The sequence below is a fragment of the Corvus brachyrhynchos genome, unplaced genomic scaffold (genome assembly GCF_000691975.1).
Source record: "Corvus brachyrhynchos isolate BGI_N302 unplaced genomic scaffold, ASM69197v1 scaffold37, whole genome shotgun sequence".
Classification (NCBI taxonomy): domain Eukaryota; kingdom Metazoa; phylum Chordata; class Aves; order Passeriformes; family Corvidae; genus Corvus; species Corvus brachyrhynchos.
The window spans coordinates 1,417,289-1,437,269 of record NW_008239289.1 but is presented as its reverse complement, the minus strand read 5'-3'; the positions used below and the strand labels follow the sequence as shown (position 1 = coordinate 1,437,269).

The following is a 19,981-nucleotide window of genomic DNA, read 5'->3' as shown; positions in this document are numbered from 1 at the left end:
ATAAAAGACAAGCAAGACAAAAGGGTAGGCCTGTTGGCAATTTACTCAGATGAAGCCAAGGTTTTGCAGCTGTACTTCTCCAAACATAAAGCAATTAAAATCTCTACCTACCTTGTTCTCTGGTACCTTGTTCTACCTGGCTTCAGGATTAGGATTCAGAAAGCAAAAGGATTTAGGCAAGTAGGCTTTGCTTTTCCTACATTACCTGACTTGTTAAATGTGGCAGTGTTTGATTAAGGAGTTTCTAATTGCCTTTCACTAGGCCACGGTGTTCATTAAGTTTTCCAATTTTCCTATGTTTCATCCTGACAGCTGACTAGGCTGGTTGGGTTGAGAAGGGAATTTTACCCACACTCCTATTTCACCCTAGTGAAGAGAACTGGAGGTTGGTGTGGCAGGGCCTTGTAACCTGTGGCTTTAACCATTTGTTGATTTGGTTCTATAGTTTTTAAACTGGTGTTTATTGCTTCTCTAGATGTTCAGTAGGGAAGTCTTCTTGAATACCTGATGGCATTGCATTATGGTGAGAATTATAAAATGTCTCAGATCTTTGGGGAGTGTGAAAGGATCCATAGAGTACAAGAGGAAGAACAAAAACCTCTTTTAGGTCACTGTTTATTTCTGTATCAGTCTGTGCCCCCCTCTTCCGGACCCCAGCTGCTACTTGTGCTGCTGGACATACAAGGAGGAAGATTATTAAGATGCTGGGAGAAGGGAAATGTAACAGCAGTGCTTGTGATTATCAAAGGGTCAGGGTATTTAAGGGTTATCTTAATTTACACTGGCTGCTGAGAAGCAGAGGAATATTCTTCAGATTTTCTTTTATTTGGAATATTGATATAGCAGCACCATCCTTACTGAAGATGAGAAGGCCCATCATAATCCAAATGCTGGATTGTAACACAAAAATACTGTTGCATGCAAAACTTTTGCTATTCTAAAGGATTGGTACATAGACAAGTCTTTGAAGTAACATAGGAGTTAAAACGCAGACTTCCTCTTTCATTTTTATCACTTAGTTCAGTCTGGGAGTTATTTTCAGAGCAATTGCTTTTAACTCGCAGAATTCAGATCAGAATATAAAGTTTGTCAAAAGTAAGATGTATTCAAGTCTTGGATTTTGGTTCAAACTTCCATAACTTAATTTGATCTAGCTTAGAACCTTGTTGTGCTTAGAAATGAGTTTTGACTTCCATTCTTAGCAGATTTTTGACTTGCATGTGATTTTTATTGGATAAGTTTCCTATTGGTAGAATTGGTAGAATGAGGAAAATAATCAATGGAGCAATGTGCTGGTGTGCAGGGATCCTGTACGGGCTTCTGTGTGAGGCTGGCAACCAGTTCATCTGGTGGCAGCCTTGAAAGAGTGGTTCCTCCATCATAATGCAAAGTGAGAGGAAGGTCCTGCTGCCTTTACCAACCACCCTGTACAGCCAGAATAATGCAGCCTTTACTGAATTATTCCATCTTCAGTATAACTTCTCACCCTCCAGATTTACAGGGTAGTAGCTGAGATTTTAAATGCACAGAAGTAAAGCTGTTCAAAAATAGAATTTTCCTCCCATGGGAGATTTCAGCATTTAAAAATTACTTGCTGCTTTAAAGTATAAGAGAAAGCAGAGGGCACTTGGTTCAGTTTTGTCTCAAGTTTCAACTTGAACTGTTGAAACAGATAAAAATCTTCATTGAAATTTAAATAAGTTGGTATTCTTAAATGAAATACTTTTTTTGAAAATATTTCAATTTGGGAAAATATTTTAAAAATATGGGTAAGAGTGGTTTTGTGTGTGCTGGTATGGGGGAGGGGAAGGATTGTCCCACTTTGGAATGTTAAATTTGATTCTTTGTTTTAGGAAGCCAAAAAAGTAACTGAAAATCAGTATTTTTCTGCTGCTAAATATTTGAAACTTTATTTTACATCATTAATATTTTTCAGTGAAATTTTTTACTAGCTTTATGCTGAAATTAATGCTATGGGAATCAAAATTTTGAATGTCCTGACTCATGTGTAATTAATATTAGTATATTTTCTTTCATTCCTACACCTGTTTCCATTAATTTTCTTGTTGAACTTGTCTGTAAGGGACTCTAAAAGACAAAAAGGGTTGTGTGTTACTGCAAGTGATATCCAACAAGTCCAAACCTTCTTGGATTAAAGGGTGAAACTCCACTGAAGTCAATGGAGCTTTAAATATTGGCACCACCAGAAAAATTGTCCTGTGGAATGCACTTGTATTGTCATACTTTGAATTCTCTTCATTCTCATGACAGACATTACTAAAGGAGTCTCTTTTCAAACACTTACGCATTTATTATTTTCAAAACCCATTTCCTCAGAGAGGTCAAAAGCTCTTCTCACCACCATAGGGAGTCCATGGAAATGCCAGCATTCTGAAGTACCGCAGGTATCCAACTGCATTAAAATATTAAGGCTTTTTTTAGTTTTTCTTTTCAACCATGCTTTGTTTTTGTCATGAATCAAAAGTGGTAGAATGTAATTATTTTTTGATTGGAAGGGCAAACATTCCAGCAGGAAAAATGTCACATTAAAATCGGATTACTTCCAACTAGTCCATACAAGAAAATTCCCTAGTGAAAAGGCCTTATCCCTGACTGCTTCGTATCACTAGTGTGATGCTATAATACCATTTTTACAGTGTGTTTCTGGTAATTTTCAGTATTATCTATGCAGAAAATAGATTGCAGATCTCCTCCAAAAGCCCAGTGTTTTTCCTATTTGGCTGTACAGTAAAGCTGGAGTTTTCCCTCCTTTGTTGATATTTTTCCTTAAAAACAGAGAATAATGAAATTACTTAGTATTATTTCCATGCATTACTTTAGAGCCCCATGGTCCAAACAAGACCTCACCGTGCAAAGCACTGGGGGCTCTGCAGGTGCACATAATCCTTGCCTGAAGAGCTTTTGGGCTACGGCCTCACTCCTGTAACCTGGAGCTACTTGGTTGTCCTGTGGGCAGGTTACAGACCTGGGGCTTCACACACAGGGTGAAGAACGGGGAAAGGATGCTTGGTTGTCCTGCCTGTATGAGCAGGGAGTCCCAGTGATAAAGTCCTTTGCCCCAGGTTACACAGGAAATATGTGTCTGACCCTGAGGTGGAAGCCAGATCTCCTGTGTGGCACCCTCATCCCCTGACCTATCCGTCCTTGCTCCCCACTGTCATGTTGGCCTCCAGCGCAGAAACTTCTAACCAAGGAATTTTCCATTGAGTTCTGCTGCTGATGAGTTTCTTTCTCACCAATAGGTGGAAACTGACAGCCCGGTTTCTCAGGTGACACAAGGAACGGTTCTGCCATCCCAAATGAGGCAGGAAAAACATCACGCAGAACAAGGAATTTTCCATAAGAAACTGTACCATAGCAACTGAAAAAGACGTTGAAGCACATTACACTTTCTCAGCTTGTTGCAACCTGTGCTTTGATGCAACAGGACATCAGAAAAGTGAAGACCTGGTTTTTTTGTTTTTCTTTTCCTCACTTATTTCTTTGGCCAGGAGAGTGATTGCTTTAACTGGTGCTGCTTGATCATAATGAATTTATTGCAAAACTGTGTAACCTTTCCACATCCGTCTCCAAAGTATGTGCCAGAGCTTATGTTCTGGCATGCATTGTCATGCTATAGCTGGGGAGGGAGAGGGAACTACATCTGCAAACTTCCATAAGAGATCACAAGCTTCTGAAACTGTAGGTTAACTAACCAAATAGGATACAGAAATATTTCCAACAGGCTAGCAGCTGTGCAATATGTGGCATTAAAATAAAGTTGAGTAATTAAGAAGTAGTGATATAGAAGCTAGCAAAAGTTTCTGTCTTTTTTCCTAAACATATCCCAAATATGACTTGTCTAGTGTAACAACAGAAAAAAAAAATCACTGTGCAGAAATAAGTGGCTTGTGTCAGTTTGGATATGGACAAATTCTTTCTGTACTAGGCATAGTATTTATGTAAAATGTTGCCTAAAATCTCTAAGGGAATTCTTTGCAGGATAGATGTTTATCTTCCTGAGCAGCTGCAAAACACTGTTAAGAATGAAGAAACATGAATTAGCAGGACCTAAAATGCTGAAGTGAGAAAATGGGGATATCTGTTTAGCACTACTGATCAGCTGAGGTCTGGAGACCCCCTTTCTTTTGAACTGGAGCAGTTTAGTCATCTTCCTTTTCTTTCTATTTTTTAGAGTTCATGCTGTACCCTGCCCATATTTTATCTCTCCACTGTGTTCCTTCTCAATAAATTCCACAACGTGGATCATCCTCCTCTCCTGTATACCTGCAGATATGAATTACTGGGTGGAGAGCTGCAGCATGTAGCACATTTTCTTTGTGTATACTGTTTTTTCATTCACATTCACAACCCGTCAAATTTCTGAGGTATTTCTGTGGTAAGATATCCCTCATTTCTGTGAGACTGTTTGTTTCAAGTTCCCCTCATTGTCAGTGACAAGTCTGTCACGGATTTGGGAAAGTTATGTCAGAATCCTGCAGAGCTGGACTTGAACTAAAAACGTTGTACTGGAGCAGGATTTGTCACAGCTGTGCTTATCTAGGGCTTCCAGCAAAGTCTATATGTGAAAGCACAGTTCTTTTTGGACAGTAGCAAGGATAATGCAGGTTTTTCAAACTGGTTGCTCCTAGCTACTGTCCTAGCTTTCAACTTGGTAAATTATGGGGAAAAATACCTTTTAAAATACTATTGAGAAGAGATTTTTCCTACTGATGTTGTTCTGATGCTTAGCTAGAATAGCTCTTGTTAGGATGCAATTTACCATTTTCCTCAGTTTCCACAACAATTGGCACTTCAAAAGCCTACTTGGCACAATACAAAGGCAGATGATACCAGCAGCTCCTGTTCAGAAATATTTGTTTACATCTATGAAGGTGTGGAAAGAGAGCTACTGCAAGTAGTTTTGAAGTGCTGGTTGGGGTATGTTAATCCCTGAGGGCCTGTTTATTTTTATGGAGGATAGTACATACAATACTGTAAACTAACAACATTCAGACTGGAATAAGCAAAGAATTAGGACACAGCTAGCAGCAGACCTCACATTTTCCTTTGTTCAAGGCAAGTTGTTTCTTGTTTGTTTGTTTGTTTGTTTGTTTTAATGTGTCTTAAATTAGGGGATGCTGTGGGTTTCTTATTTGCTTTCTTCAGCAGTTTCTCTTTGTGACACTTAATCTGGAAGAACTCCACTTGTTTTCCCAGCTCACATTTTGTGAGTGAGGATTACTTTTATGGCATATAAAATAATTCTGAATGCAATGCAAGAGAAACAGTGTTGTTTTAAAATCTTTTTTTTTTCCTGAATGTATTCTTTCCAATTTATTTTATTTTTGAGTGCATTATAATACACTTAAAGGAGGCCAGAACCAGTAAAATTACAAGGAAGTATTTATTGCAGCCAAATTCATATCTGAAGAGTTTCCACTTGAGATTTTGAACTTAAGAAAGTGATGGCAGCGAGGCGTTTGTGCCATTGTTTTCAAAATATACCAAATAAGAATCTTGATGAATACATAACTTATGTTTTATAGCTTTGTGATACTATTCAAGTAGAAAATAACTAATATTTTTTTTAAATCCCCACCACTATTGTGAAACAGCTAGGTATCCATTTCTGGCCTCATTTTTGAGGTGGGGAAAACTGTCATAAAGGGATTCACTCAACAGAAGCCTCATAAGAGTTGTTTGCCAAAATGCTGATGACAAATACCTTTTCATCTGTGTGTGTGTGTGTGTGTGTGTGCATATCTAGTCTTCAGAAGTAAACAATGTTGTCTCTCTGTAGTTTCTCTGTAAGAAAAAAACAAATCAGTAATGGTTATTTTTGCAGTTAGAGCCTGTTATATTCTTGGAACATGTGGCTGAATTACCATTCTCTTACTGAAGAAAATGTTACAAGAAGGGAAGAATAAATATGACAAGCAATGTTTAAAGCAATGCACTAGTCTATAAGTTAGTTGAGAGCTGTACATGGGAAAACACTAGAAAAGCTACTCAACAAATCTTGACACTGGTTTATAAATAATTATGTTAGCTTCTGACCCTTCCTCCTCATTAAAATTCTGAAGGACAGGCTAGAAACACAGACCCCTGGAAATTGCTTGAGAGCCATTTTGTGGATGTTGGACTACCAAAAGGCAAAGCATCCCTCCAGTGTGACAAGACCTCAGACAAGGCCTTCCTAAAAGCAAGTCTGTACTTGCCCTCCTGCTGGTGGTGGTCTTGCAGGAGGCAGCAGTTAATAAACACTGCCCGTAAAGTGGTCTGTTAAGGTACCCTGGTGACATCTTGGCTTAACAACACCTCAGTATTTTAGCTAAGTGCGGGCCGGGGACATATCAGCACCCATTTCCTTGGCTGCAACGGTCAGTTCGAGCAGCTTGAGACAAGAATTCAGCATTTTCACTGGCAACAGTAAAAATCATGGCAATTTTTACTATTTCCTTTACTGATAAGCCCATGGGGTACTCTGCCATTACAGTGCAACAAATGTAGCAGCCGTTTGTGTTGGTTACTGCTGGTTAAAATGTTTCCCGAGTAGGTGAGTATGCCGGCAAACCAGTATTTGTTGCTCTGGGAGAGAACTTGAACTTCAGGAGGAAGGGGAGAAAACCCCTACATCTTGCCTTAGTTCTGTGCAGACTGAAGTTGCTGTAAATATCATGGTGTGCAGTAGTTGGAACAAAACAGTTTTGGTTTTCAAGAGCAGTAGTCATATAGATGCTGGGTGAGAAAAGAACTTTTCTGGTTCATGCATTTTTGGTGTCTTGCAGAGACTGCCAGAATTACATTTGCATTAATTTCAGTCTACAACTAGTATTAAAGAAGATTCAGCTGAAAGTACTTTCCAAATGTAAAGAGTGCAGGGGACAAAAAGGATTGTGATTTATGGTGACATCTATTAAGGTTTTACAGAATATCATATGTGTATACTAGCTATCAAGGTAAAATGAACTGGTACTAATTGGTCAAAGCTGCCAACTCAGTCTGGTTATGAGTGTAACAATCTTCTTTAGGTCACATTCATTATACTGACATTGTATGTCAGATCCTGAATAAAGTTCATTCAGCCATTTCTGCCGTTCTTCTTGTTTGCCCTGCTATGTATGTGTGCTGCCATCAGTGAGAGTTCATGTTTCAGCAAAGACTGGGTCTGTGTGCTTTGGGAAATGTATGTCTCGGGTATCTGCCCAGTGGCCAATTCTACAGCAACAGCGTGACTGTGGGAGGGCATCCTTTGATTGAATCTCGCTTGGTGTTTTCCTCATTCTTGGAAACTGACTGGAACAAAATGTTCAAAGCTCTTTCTTTCTCCCTTTCCTCTTCTTTTTTTTTTTTCCCTCTCTCTTTCTGTCTTTCAGTTCCATGCCTCAAAAGGCTGTAACTGGGTTCATTATTGTGTGAAAAATCAGCAGCAAAGTTCTAAGCATTTTGCTTCATTTGCACAGCTCCTGTTCCTTAGTGACAGCTGGTTGGCTCAGCACACCGTAATTATCAAGTCAAAACCAAGATGCTTTTAGGTAGTGAACACATATTGGCAGAGACTGAATTTGCCCTCAACCTTGTCATGGGCCACAGCTTTAAAATAAGATCCATTTGGTGGTGGTTGTTTTGTCACTGTTGGTACTGGAGCTCTGACTGTTATCACACTGGACCCTGTGGGAAGCTCTTGTTATCCTAAAGGAGGACAGGTGCTTGTTTTTCATTAGCTGCTGACATACTGTATACTTAACTTTTGATCAATGTATCTGTGTTCTTTCTCCTTCTCTAAAATAAAATTTTATTGATATGTGGGAGGGGATTTATATGTGTTAGTGAGAATTTACAAAGGCCTTATTTAAACAGAGTCTGGAGGAAATCTTGCAAAGAAACAGACCTGTGGGTTTGTTGTCTGCAGTGGAACCAAGGCACTCTCTGCTGCTACTTTAAATGTGCCTCCATTTGACAGACCGACTATGTGCTGAGTCAGTGACTGGTGCCTGGCTGTCCCTAGCCATGGGGGCATACAGGGCAAGGCATTGCCTATGATCCACTAAAGGACAATTGGCCCTGGGCTGCATATTGTGCAGATCAGTTGCAAGGAGCTGGACATAATGGAGACTTTTGCTCCCTCACCAAATTTGTTTTAGCGAAGATGTAAAATTCCTCCTTATTTGTCTGAAATGTCAAGAAACATAATTTCAGCTGGCAGATAACACAATCCAGAGCTCAAGTGAGTGAAAGGAGATTTCTTATATTCTTTGCTATGTCTGTTATCTAGGTGTGTCAGTTTTCATGTTACATGAAAATAACATGCAGATCCAAGAGAGAAGAGAAAATGTGTGACTTTTTTTTGCAAGAGGAATGACCTGGGAAAATCCTCCTGTTCCCACTGACAAGTCACAAGTGTTTTCTCACTTTATCATGGGGCAGGCTGGGTTTTCTATTAGGACAATTAGAATAGGCAGTCATCTTGCTGCTATTAAAAAACCCCTTAGTATTCTCAAATCTGGCTGGGCTATAGTTTAGTGTAGTTTACAGATTATGTCCAAATAGGAGTACCACTGTTTGCTTAAGCAAAGCTCAACGCAAGGAGCATGGTACAGTCTAATTTGCATCCTTCCCTAGGATTTGGGGAGGTTGTCAGACCCTGAAGAATGATAAGTCACCCAAACTATAGAAACCTCATGGCCTTTACACATGAAATAATTTGTTTTGTATAAGCATACACTTTATGATATCAGTCCTTTGGAGGATGCAGGAAAGAAGAATCATGTCAGAAGAGAGGGTGATGTGTGGTCTGCAATAAGCAATAAGGTCTTTTCAAGCTTGAAAAATTAAGCATGTGCTATGTTTGTGTGGAAACATGGAAAGATTTTTTTTTCCAGGGCATTTATAACAAGACAAAAGAAAAGTCATCTTTTCTTTGCAATTGCTGAGGCTTTGATCCTGAAAAATCCCCAGCACGTTCTGTCTTGCCAACCCTTTGTGACTCCATTTGGTCGGCCTAAAAGTGAAATCTTGCAGGTCTTTTTGTTTGAAGGGAGTACAATGTAATAATCTTCTGACTACATTGTGGTTGCTGTAGAGGTATCTGTCACAGCCCAGTGGTAAAGATGAATTTTCTGGGTGTGCCTTGCATACATATGCTGCCAATTACATCATGAGCACTGGAATTCTGAAACAGTAGCAGGGCCAAGGGGAAAATGCCCTATGGGGACATAAGCCTCTGTGTATGGCATGTCCTAACAAAAAGGGTTGGCAGTCTGGCAGTGAAACAAAAGCAGAGCAAGTGCCTCATCATGGAAGAAGGCAGAAATGCTGAAGGACAGCAAGTCTGTAAAAGGGAATAGCTGCTTGTCCAGGTTTGTTCACCTTTTTTGATGTTTTGATCTTCTCTCCTGTCACGTGTGTCTCAGGCAGTATAATGCCAACCCCTTCTGTGTCCCCATAGGACAGATGGCAAACTGACATTCTTTCTGTGTCAGTGTGTAGGAAGACTTCTTCTTTTTCTTCTTTCTAATGAGTTTGTTTTTCAGTAAATAATGCAGGGTGGAAAAGATTTTATATTTTGTTTGTTTGCAGTGTCCCGTGTCTTTATGTGTCATTTGTGGGTCCTCCTCAGAGATGGCTAAACTCTTAACTTTTCTTTGTGTTTAAAGGCCACTTAAGGCAAAACCCATAGGAAAGAAGGAGGTATGCACAGAATCATAAGAGCAAATAACCATGTAGGTTATTCAGGCAAAGCCTTAGCTGTTTGCAGTTAAAGAAGCAGGCAGAGACTGAGCCTTGTGATTAGGGGAAGGTTTATTTCAATTGGCTCAAAGAAAGCAAAGCATAATGTAAAATTGCATAAGATTCCATTTTTTTTCACAGAAGGCCACACAGTGTGTTGCAGCCTGATAGAACTGTAAAAGGAATTGGGAAAAAAAATTAGGAAAAGGGTAAATAATTTGCTCAAAAATGATCTGTAAGACTGGGTTTTGTCACGCTCCTAGGACGTTTTCTCTATGCTAAATTAGCTGTAACATTGCAGACCTACCCATCTAACATGGCTGATCAGATGCTATGCTGTCTTTTAGAAAGATAGCTCATCAAAAGGTAAAGATTGAGTATGTGCTTAACTTTTAAATAAGGGGATAGAATGTCAACTGTGAGCCAAGTATATGGTTTATTCCTTCACAAGCTTGAAAGCTCGATTTACTTTTCATATCTCCTTTTGAAAGGCCACCAGTAAAATGCTTCTGTACTCCCTCATGTAGAGCCATAAAATTATTTCCTTTTCCTTTTAAAATGAAAAGCGAAAAAGCAAAGCAGATAAATGTACATCACAACCAGTGCAATCTGCTTTGAATTTCACCTTCATACCCATTTACACTAAGCTTGAATATGGCTCAGCCTCTGGATGTAAGTTTCTTTCAGGTCCTACTTCTCAGGCTGGCACCCTAGGATGCTTTTCAGACTATGTCTGTTTCTGAAAACAGAAGAGAGTTAATATTTAGAAGACAGTATGTTTATTGGCCCTTCCCCTTCTGCAAGTATCTATTATATGAGATATGCTACACGGTATTCCCCCATCCTTTGCCAAGTACTCCTATTTCTGTAGCACAGAAGATTCCTAAAGATTAGCATAGTGTGAAGGGAAAGGATTTCCAGGTCTGAACTAAGAGGAGGGTGTTCATAATGAGATCATTGTCTCCAGTTAAACATGAAAGACAGACCAGATTTGCCCTCATAAAATAATACTAACAGGTTTTATACAGCAACTCATACACAATAGCCTCTGAGTTGTAAGATGATTAACCTTTTGGAAGAAGTGCGTTGTGATTGGCATTTATAAATTAAGTGTATACATATCTGCAAAGGCAGAGTTTTGTCAAAATTCCAGGGCAGTTTTCTGCTCAAAGCTGATTTACCATACAGTGCTGAAAAGCTTTTAGTAGGCTGGAAGCATCACGGAAAGAGAAATGAAGATGATTAATATATGCTACTTATTCTGAAAATAGCCAAATTTAGCTTTCAGCTATTCTGGTATATACCAATTGTTTCAGCATGTAAAAGATCAGTTTTAGGTTGCTAGGACTTTAAAGGTCTTGTGCACCTTAGTTTTAATATTCAGGTCAAGTTCATATATGGATAAACTGTTGGCTTCATTATTTTTTTTCCATGAAGGGTGAATTTAATTCATAAGACTCGTGCATTCAAAACAGTGATAGCATTTTTATTAGAATTTCTTCTTACATGATGCTTATTTGAGTATAAGGATCTAATCAAGTATGGCATCATGGCTATCTGTAGCCAAGATGAGAGGATCTTGGCCAGCTAAGCCAAATCAATTGCTGAAAAAAAGAGTCAAGTAAAGTGTCTCACCAGGAATCAAATATTAACCCCAAAAGACAGTAAACACTTGCATTTCAGACAGAGAAGACCCATGCCTGCTACAGCACAGTGAGTTTACACTGGGTAAGAACTGTGGTGCCCCTGTTGCTCTAGGAAGGTAGGAGAGATCTGGGCACCCTCCAAGGAGGTGCAGCACTGTATTACAAAAGGAAGCCTAATTCTAACCCAGGAAAATAGAAATTCTGGGGTTTAAATATAGATCCTGTGAGGATTTAAATTGTAAACAAAGCAACTGAAAGGTTAAGCTGCAGCAATCACAGATTTATTTGATTTACCAGATGTAGCTCCAGACAAGTAGGAAGTAAGTGCCTGGGAATGAGGCCATTCCTGTGACAGTCACTCATTTGCCTTTCATAAATGCCTCCAGTTCTTCCAGGAAGATCACTTCCTCTTCAACCTGGCCGTTAAATGTCTCCTTAAGGCCCACTTAGGATCTAATGCCTGTGAGAGAGCTGACAAATCACTGATGGCCACCCAAGGATAACTGTTTTGCAGCTCTTGAATTATACTGGGGTTTTTTCTGAAAGACACAAAACAAGACTCATAGTGCTTCAGAAGCTGTACTTGCACAGGTAATGTGACTAGGTCCAAGCGCCTTTCTGGCCTCGTTGTTCGGTGAATCCTCCCTACTCAGTTTTCTGTAGCCTTTACCAGCACGTTTCATTTAGAAGAGAGTACCTGAGGTACTGAGAGGAGACTTTCTGTCAGCTTAATTTACTTGTGTTGAAGAGGTGTAAATTGATTCTCAGCTGTGGACTATTATATATACATATGTATGTATAATAGTGTGTACATATATATATATATACACATGCACATTAAGATACGCACACACACACACACATATATAAAGTGTGCATATATATCTATGTGTATACATACGTATATGAAAACATTGTTCCCACCTACCAGCTGGGCATGAGCCTTACATGAGCAATTGTTGCTGCTATATGGTAAAAATGAAACAACAATAGCACTACACAAAAATTTATATCGAATAATAAGTAACAAATGTTGTATGGGATAAATGCATCAAACAATCAGAAAGGTACAACTGATCTGACCTATTTCTGCACCCAGGCAAGGCTGACAGGTCAAAAGGTTAAAAAAAAAAAGGAAGCCATTGTTGTTGGCTTTTATTGCCACATTAAAGAGTAGATATCTCAATATGCCAAAATTTCTATTCTGGCAACAGCTTGTAGAAACTGTAGACATGCTGCTATTGCTTAATCTGATGGCTATCAGTTTAGATTTGCTGCTTGCTCTTTGTAGTGAATTTGTACCCTTCTGCTATAGGATTCCAGCAGAAACTTCTTTTTTGTGAATGGCAAGCACTGTACAAATTTTATATACTATCTAAACAATCACTTGGCCATTTACACCTGTTTTTATCTAGCAAGGTCTTAGAAATAGTTCAGTCCACAATTGCAGTAGAAAGATTGGAAAAAGGAATGAAGAAATTTGCAAAACGTCTTTCTGTGGCACCTCATGTCACATCACAAGTTGAGTCTTTTCTGTGACTGCCTTTTTCTTATGCATCTGTGAGTATGTTTATAATATCACCTTGCCTGGTCTCTTGGCATCTTGAAGGTCCTCGTTCTCTTCACAGAGTCCTGGCACAACAAATTTCATCAGGACTGTCCCACGTGTATCACTAGCAAAATTTTGAACAGTATCCTCAGAAGCAGACTCAGCAGATGATTTAAGTGGGCATGCAACACAAAAGGATCTTACGGTGTTGGTAGTTCAGTGAGCAGTGATGCCTGTCAGCTGTGGCTTTTATTGTGCATCTGTGAGTCCATGTTTCAGTCTCTCCATTAATCTCCTCACTTTCTCTCCTGAGATAGATGGGAACATATTTGAAACCTACAACATTTGTGATATTGTAATTGGGTGAGGTCTTCAAGATGAGACACTCACATGCATACAACATAACTATGTAATTTTTGTGCCCCCTAGGAAATCCAACCTTAAAAGGACTAGTGTAGTCTATGGATGTGCAGAGATAGGGAGCTGATTTTAGGTTTTTATCACAACCTTGTGGAGAGTGGCTTCCAGTTGGGAAAAAACAACTGGAAACAACTTCTTTTAAAAGGTTGTTAAAAAATGTTCCAGAGAAAATTCATGAAAATGACTGGTGAACTGGAGAAAATATTTTCCTGAGGGGAGGAACTCCTGTCTCTCTGCCTCACCAAGAACAAGAAGGGTGTTGATTACATGTATTTAATACCAAACCTTAAAAGGCTGCTCAGACTATCAGAGAAAGTCCCTAAACATCAAGGGAGGAAGATGCAAGCCAGACAAGTTAATGATTAAGAGACAAAGGCATGCATTTTTATTAGCAATGAAATGATTACACATGAAAGCAAGTGGATAGTTCAGACTTTCAAATCAAGACTGGCACAGTCTCTTTCTGGAGGCAGTCTTCTGCCACGTACAAGTCATTCAGCTCAATATTATGCTCCATATAGTTTAGAAGGTCCACTTAGATGGTGTAATGGTCATATATGGTGGTAAAATGCTAAGACCTATTATTTGTGACAGAGGGGAAACACTTCCACTCTGTCACATTTTATTTTTTAATTATGGCCAAAAAAAGGTAATAATTTATACTGCTGCATATCCTGCTGTCCGTGGCAGGATTCATTTGTGTCCAGCTCAGGGAGTTCAAAGAGGTAAGGTGATCCTGAGTTGCCTGTTCTGCTGGAACCCACTCCAGAATGTGGTGTGACCCTTTCTGTTCAGCGTCACCATCAAAGGTAAGGTTACCTGGGGAGTGCAGTCCCATGCCTGCAGATACGTGTTGCATCATTTCCAGTGAGTGAAATACCAACACTTTTGGTGAGATGCTTCTGAGACCCTGAGATGAGAAGAGAAACTTTTTCTGCAGTTGTGCTCCCAGTTGCCCTCTGGTTCCCTGAGGTCAGCCATGGGAGCCCCCTGCTTCTAAGGGTATGGCTGCGTGGGTGTTGTTTTAACAATGCCTCTTTTCAGCATTTACCCTTCTTTGTTTTGTCTTGCTTCGTATTTTTTATTTCACTTCTCTCTGAAGTGTTTCAACTCAGCTTTTAGCTTAATGGAACATATTTTTTTACAGTAATCAGTCAGGATTTAAAACCAGAGATTATATGCTCTTAAAAGTACAAATGGCAGGTCAAATGCAATCGCCAGTTAGAATCAAAGGAGGAAAATACACAGCTGTCATTTGAATGTTTGTCTACCTTTTCCTGTGAGACAGTGTTACGAGATGGCTTCTTTGTTTATGTCACCTCTTTGGCCAAATTCTGCTTTGTTTCTTCAATGTAAGTCCAGGATAATCTCTTGGAATTTAACAGAGATAATTTGCTTTATCCTGATAGTAACTGAAAGCAGATTTTGACCTGGGTTTTCCAGTGTATCTCCTGCTCAACAATCCTCCCACTGAAGATGGTGTCATTATAGCTGGGGCCCTGAGTGTGCTAAACGGATTTTTTCCTTAGCTCATATATCCGTCACATCATATGTGTTTGATTTACTTACATTGTTCTTACATTTAATCTCTGCCCATTTAGTCATACTTACTGTCATTTTTTATTTGTTTAGTAACTCAGCGCAGCTCAAAAAGTTAACAGGAATGGATAGAGCGTAACAAGTTGCAAATACATTCTGTGCAGACCTCTTCTGCGCCTCGCTGCGTTACAGGTTTTACGGTTTGGTTTATGGGATGGATTGTTTATTCAAATGCTTGGTAAGAGTCTTTAACAGCAGCTGCAAGTGTACTACAGAGAAGTATTGAATATGTTTCTTATTTATTTTTACTCTATTGTTTGTGAAGTCCTCCAGGAGCTTCACAAAATACTCCTTTGTACTGCTAGGGCCAACATTAGCAGTATAATGGGCTCAAAATGGAGAAGACCCACACAAAATTCAGACTGCCTTCATCACCGAGTCTTTGGCAGCTGTGGGCAAAACCAAATGAAAAACTGCCTTTGATGCCTTTCCCCTCTGGGAAAGGAAGAGAGGCACCCTCCTGGCAATACTAGTAAGGCAGAGAGAAAGAGAATTCCCCAAGAGGCAGGGTTGGATGGCAAGTTTTTTAGGGGATAGGGGGTAGCACTCATTTATTACCAAGCATTTTTAAAGCTCGGGTGATGAGATGTGCCACACTCCAGAGCTCGGGTGGCATGCCAAGGTAGCAGTCCTTCAGATCTGCTGGTCTGCCTTGTGACCAGTATCAGCAGAGGCAAGGGATGCTGGTTAACTTGTGTCTGTGAGGAAAAGGTGTATTTTGGTTCAGGCCTGTCTTGTGCTGGCTGCATTTTGAGCCTTTCTTGCAAAGCCAGTGCTGAGGAGGAAATGAAAATAAAAAGCAAATTCATGCTGACTGCAGGGGACCTGCTCTGGTAGCTGACCAAATAAAGCATCACCATGACAAAACTTAGTCTTATGCTAGACCAGTGTGTGACAAGAGTAAAAAATGTAGGTACCGTGCAGTCTCATTTCATGTGCACCTAATGGGATGTGTGGCCTCTTCTGGAAGACCTGGCATTAGAAAAGGAGGCTGTCAATATCCCCCCCTGCAACCACCAACTGTGGGGAAAGCAGCAAAGCGTGGTGAGTCTGGTGGGCTGTGGGGGGAATCCAGCCTTCCCCACTCTATGCACAGGATATGGGGGGCCTGCTTGTACGCTGGCCAGGGGCCTTCTAGCAGGTGCCAGCTGGATCTGGTGGAGATCTGTTCCTCGGGTGTGCTGCCTACCTCGTCACAGCAGATGCCTGATGAATCACTCACTCTCCGAGCCTGCTCCAGCACCAGGTTTCCCTCATGTCCCCACACATGGATATGAAGTGTATTTACATGCAGTGTGCTCAGGTTAGGTTGCTGTAGGCTTAGGGTGTGGGTCTCTTGTACACTGTGGTCCTTTTCCCAAATGCTGGTGATAGGAATAGGGATAGGCTGTGCCATTTCTCTCTGCTGATATTATCATCAGCACTCCATTTTCCATCCTTTAGTCATGGAGGCAAGGGCTTTTTTGTGTAAGTGGTCACCTGGTTTGGAATAGGCATGTTTGCAAGTATGGAGGCAGGAGTCGGTCTGAATCCGGATAGATCCTAAATTATTGGCAGGGTTCAGTCCTGGTCCCTGCAGTTAAGCAGCCACGGTGAGATTTTCACCCTTGCAGAAGCCAGACTGATGTCTGCGCACTGCTATTTAATTCACTATGTTTAGAATTTAAGTTGGAAATGGGCTTCTTCCAGACAGGGTTAAATTTCAATGTTTGCAAAGACAGCTAAGTGCACTGAGGTTAAAATCATCAGCAGATGCTGTCTGGATTTTACAGTTTCAGCAACACAAGCTGTCCACCCTATTGGCAGCTAAACTGTCCTTAGAACTGCTTTATTTAGCTTGAACATTGCAAATTGATAATGTATTCTACAAAATTTAGTACAATAGTTTAAATATTAAAGATTGTAATGGAAGCTTTTGCTGAAATGAGAATGTAAAATAAGTAAAAAAAAAAAGTTCATCGACTTCAATGTTTGAATCAATTGATTCTGGGCAGCAATTGAACTAAGGTTCTGTCCACTATGTGTACTAAAACCTTTGTCCATCTTTTATTTCTTTTATTTCAGATCAATATTGTAAATCATGTTTGTGAGAACAATATTTCTTATCTTATTGTAACTGTAGTGTAGCACAAAGTGGGGAAGCAGTGGAACAAGTGGTAAGTAAACCGGAGTGCTATGGCACATTTAGTTCAAAGAGGACGCATTTAGTTTTCTTGGTTTAGGTTAATTTTAAAATTTTGATTTGGACAAGAGAGTTCTGGTATTGTTAAAGGTACAAAAGTAGAAAAGCTGTGACAAAGGTTTGGTTTATTTTCTGATTCACTGTCTTAATATTTTTTAAAAAGTAGCATTGGCTCTTATGTATGCTCTGCAGCAGTCATGCTAACATGATGATAAACGGCCTGTTCCCAGGTGACTCTTAATTCCGTGTCTTCTTATCCAGCAAATGCACTACCCTCCAAATATAAATATATAAACCCAGTCTTTTTGCAGAAAGCAGTGAAAAATGACATGTGGGCCCTTTGATTCCTTCCCTACTTTACAGGGAATCCTATCTCCATGTGGCTGTAAGCGTGGAGTCCGTCCCCTCCTGGAATTGCAGCTCACTTCTGACCTCCCTTTTGTCTTCTTTTCACAGTTGTGCATCACATCAAGCGCCACAATATCGTTCTTAAAAGAGAACTGGGAGAAGGAGCCTTTGGGAAAGTCTTTCTGGCAGAATGCTATAACCTGTGTCCTGAGCAGGGCAAGATCTTGGTGGCAGTGAAGGTAAAAGAGTCTAGGGTTACCATTATTAATTCATGGTTTCAACTAATGCTGCTGTATTTGTAAATGATCATGTTTGCCAATTTCATAATCCAGTGTAACTGTTCTGATACATGTGGAAGAGTTCACAAGGCTAATGGAGTGTTAAGAGAATTCGGTATTTGATCTTGCTGTGGATTATAAAATGAGAACTGAATCTCGTAAGGAGAAGGGAGGAAACAGATTGTGTCACGAGGGGGCAAAATCTTTTATGATCTGTCTGAAGTACAATTAGTGAAAAATAATGTCTAGGTCATTAAAAATGCATGTGATACATATGTGTGTCTAAAAAATTAATCTGTTACTTGCTAAGTGAATAGGTTATGTTTATAATTGCTAGACAAAGAACACCTTTCTGTTTCAGGACTGTGCCATTCTTTTAGTCAGCAACTGAAATCCTCTGTGTGTAGTTGTCACTAATATAGCTTGGAGACCAAGCCTTCTTCGCTGCATGGAGCCATTTTTGTCCTCCAGAATTCAAGAGCTGAGGTTAGCTGTTGACCTTAGCCATGGATCTAGCTAGAAAATAGTATTGGTGAAACTACACTCTCAGAGTTTGCAAAGTTTCCCTGGGAACAATCTCTTATCTCCATCTGTAGTGTTCTGCCAAAAACTAAACAAGGTGTCCAGCATTTGAAATATCTCATTAAGTGCAGGGAGAATAGATGTTTAGAATTTGGGCTGTGCCTAGTGACCAGAAAATAATTTTATCTGACAGGTCACAATTAGGCAACCGTGTGTACATTTTGAATGAAACCATACAGTAAAAGAAATCAAGTAGATCATCTTTTTGAATTTGGTAACAAAAAATAGAGTCTTGAATCTGACAGTGGAAGAACACAAAAGGAGGATAGACTTGTAGAGTGCTCCATCAAAAATAGCAGGTTTTTGGGTTTGCCAAGGTTCTAAGCTTTTTGATACTTGGGAGTAGTTCAGTCATGTTGACTGGTGAGAAGAAAATTAAGCCCTGAAGGGATATAGCATAGACAGGAGAAACCAAGAGATAGGAGATGACAAAACTAGATCTGAATGATTTTTCTGTTGTATTTTGTTGAAGCTATAATGGAAATTTCCTTTCCTCTATCACTTCAGGGAACTGCTTGATAGCAAAATAAAAGTATTTCCATTCATTTGTTCCTTTTGAAAGTCCTGACCAAATGGAGCCTAGCACTTCTGCTGTTAAATGCTGCACTGCACTTTCTCAGTGTAAATCAAATGGAAGAGCATTCAGCCTTTAAAGGTACATATGTCTCCATAGATTTAGATGACAAATCTATCCATTTTCTGGGCAGGTTGTTATACTATTTTTCCTCTCTTTATAGTGTCCTTAATAAGAATCTTGCAGGCAGCTGAGACCAGGTTATGCCCATTTTATGTTTCTGTCATTGTCTCTTAAAGATGTGACTCTGGCTGTTATCACAGAGCAAATTTTTTGGTGAACTGAGCCACTGGATTGATCTTCATATAACTGAGGGTTTAATTGCCTGATGCTTGTCTCTTTCACTGTGGTTACCAACCACAGGTAACAGGTATCCTTCAGTCACACTGGAGGTCAAGGGATTGGGCCTCCACTGGAGTGCAGAGAGCTGTCCTGCACTCCAGTGCAGGACTGTGTCTGGACTCCATCCCTGAGCACAGGATTTGGCAGTTTTAGCCGTAGAGGAGCAGACCTGGGTGCCAGCAGCAATGAGCAGCTCCTCCTGACACACAAGGGCTTTAGAGCACTTCAGCTCCATGGGCAAAACCGGAGCACACCCATCACTATCGAATAGATTTGGTGAGCCCAGTGGAAATAGGTACTTGCTGAAGAGTAAGCTGATGCCAGGGAGATTTCAGCAGCCAGGAGGCACAGCCTCACCTGCTGTCCCATTCCACTATAAAAGGGGAAGCCGGGAAGGATTCTTTTGATAGATTTTTCTGACGAAAAATCAAGCACTAACATGGCTATATTATATCTGAAAACCGTTTATTGAAATAATAAAAAAAAAAATCCACCAAATCAAACAACAACAAAAATGAAACCTATGAGAAAGGAGAAGAAAGAGAGAGAAGAAAGATAAGGGGGAAAGAAACAGAAGGCAGGGGACAGCGTTACCACAGAACCCCGGCTATTTGTGACAGCATCGATTAGGCACAGGGAGCGTGAGTGTTGAGAACTGCGGAGCATTTGTGTAGCTGCAGCGGCAGGTTGGCCGCGTTTTTTGAAGAGCAGCAGGCTGCGTGTCCCTGC

The 19,981-nt window shown here is 40.1% G+C and overlaps 1 protein-coding gene across 2 annotated transcripts in view; it reads left to right on the top strand.

Annotated features, from left to right (window-relative positions):
* Positions 1 to 19,981, top strand: part of NTRK2 (neurotrophic receptor tyrosine kinase 2) — a 189,538-nt gene that overhangs the window by 118,424 nt on the left and 51,133 nt on the right. For both annotated transcript variants that reach the window (XM_017740421.1, XM_017740420.1), the window contains exon 13: positions 17,585 to 17,715. In XM_017740421.1, coding sequence (XP_017595910.1) covers positions 17,585 to 17,715 — 131 coding nt within the window. The remainder of the gene's footprint in view (positions 1 to 17,584; positions 17,716 to 19,981) is intronic.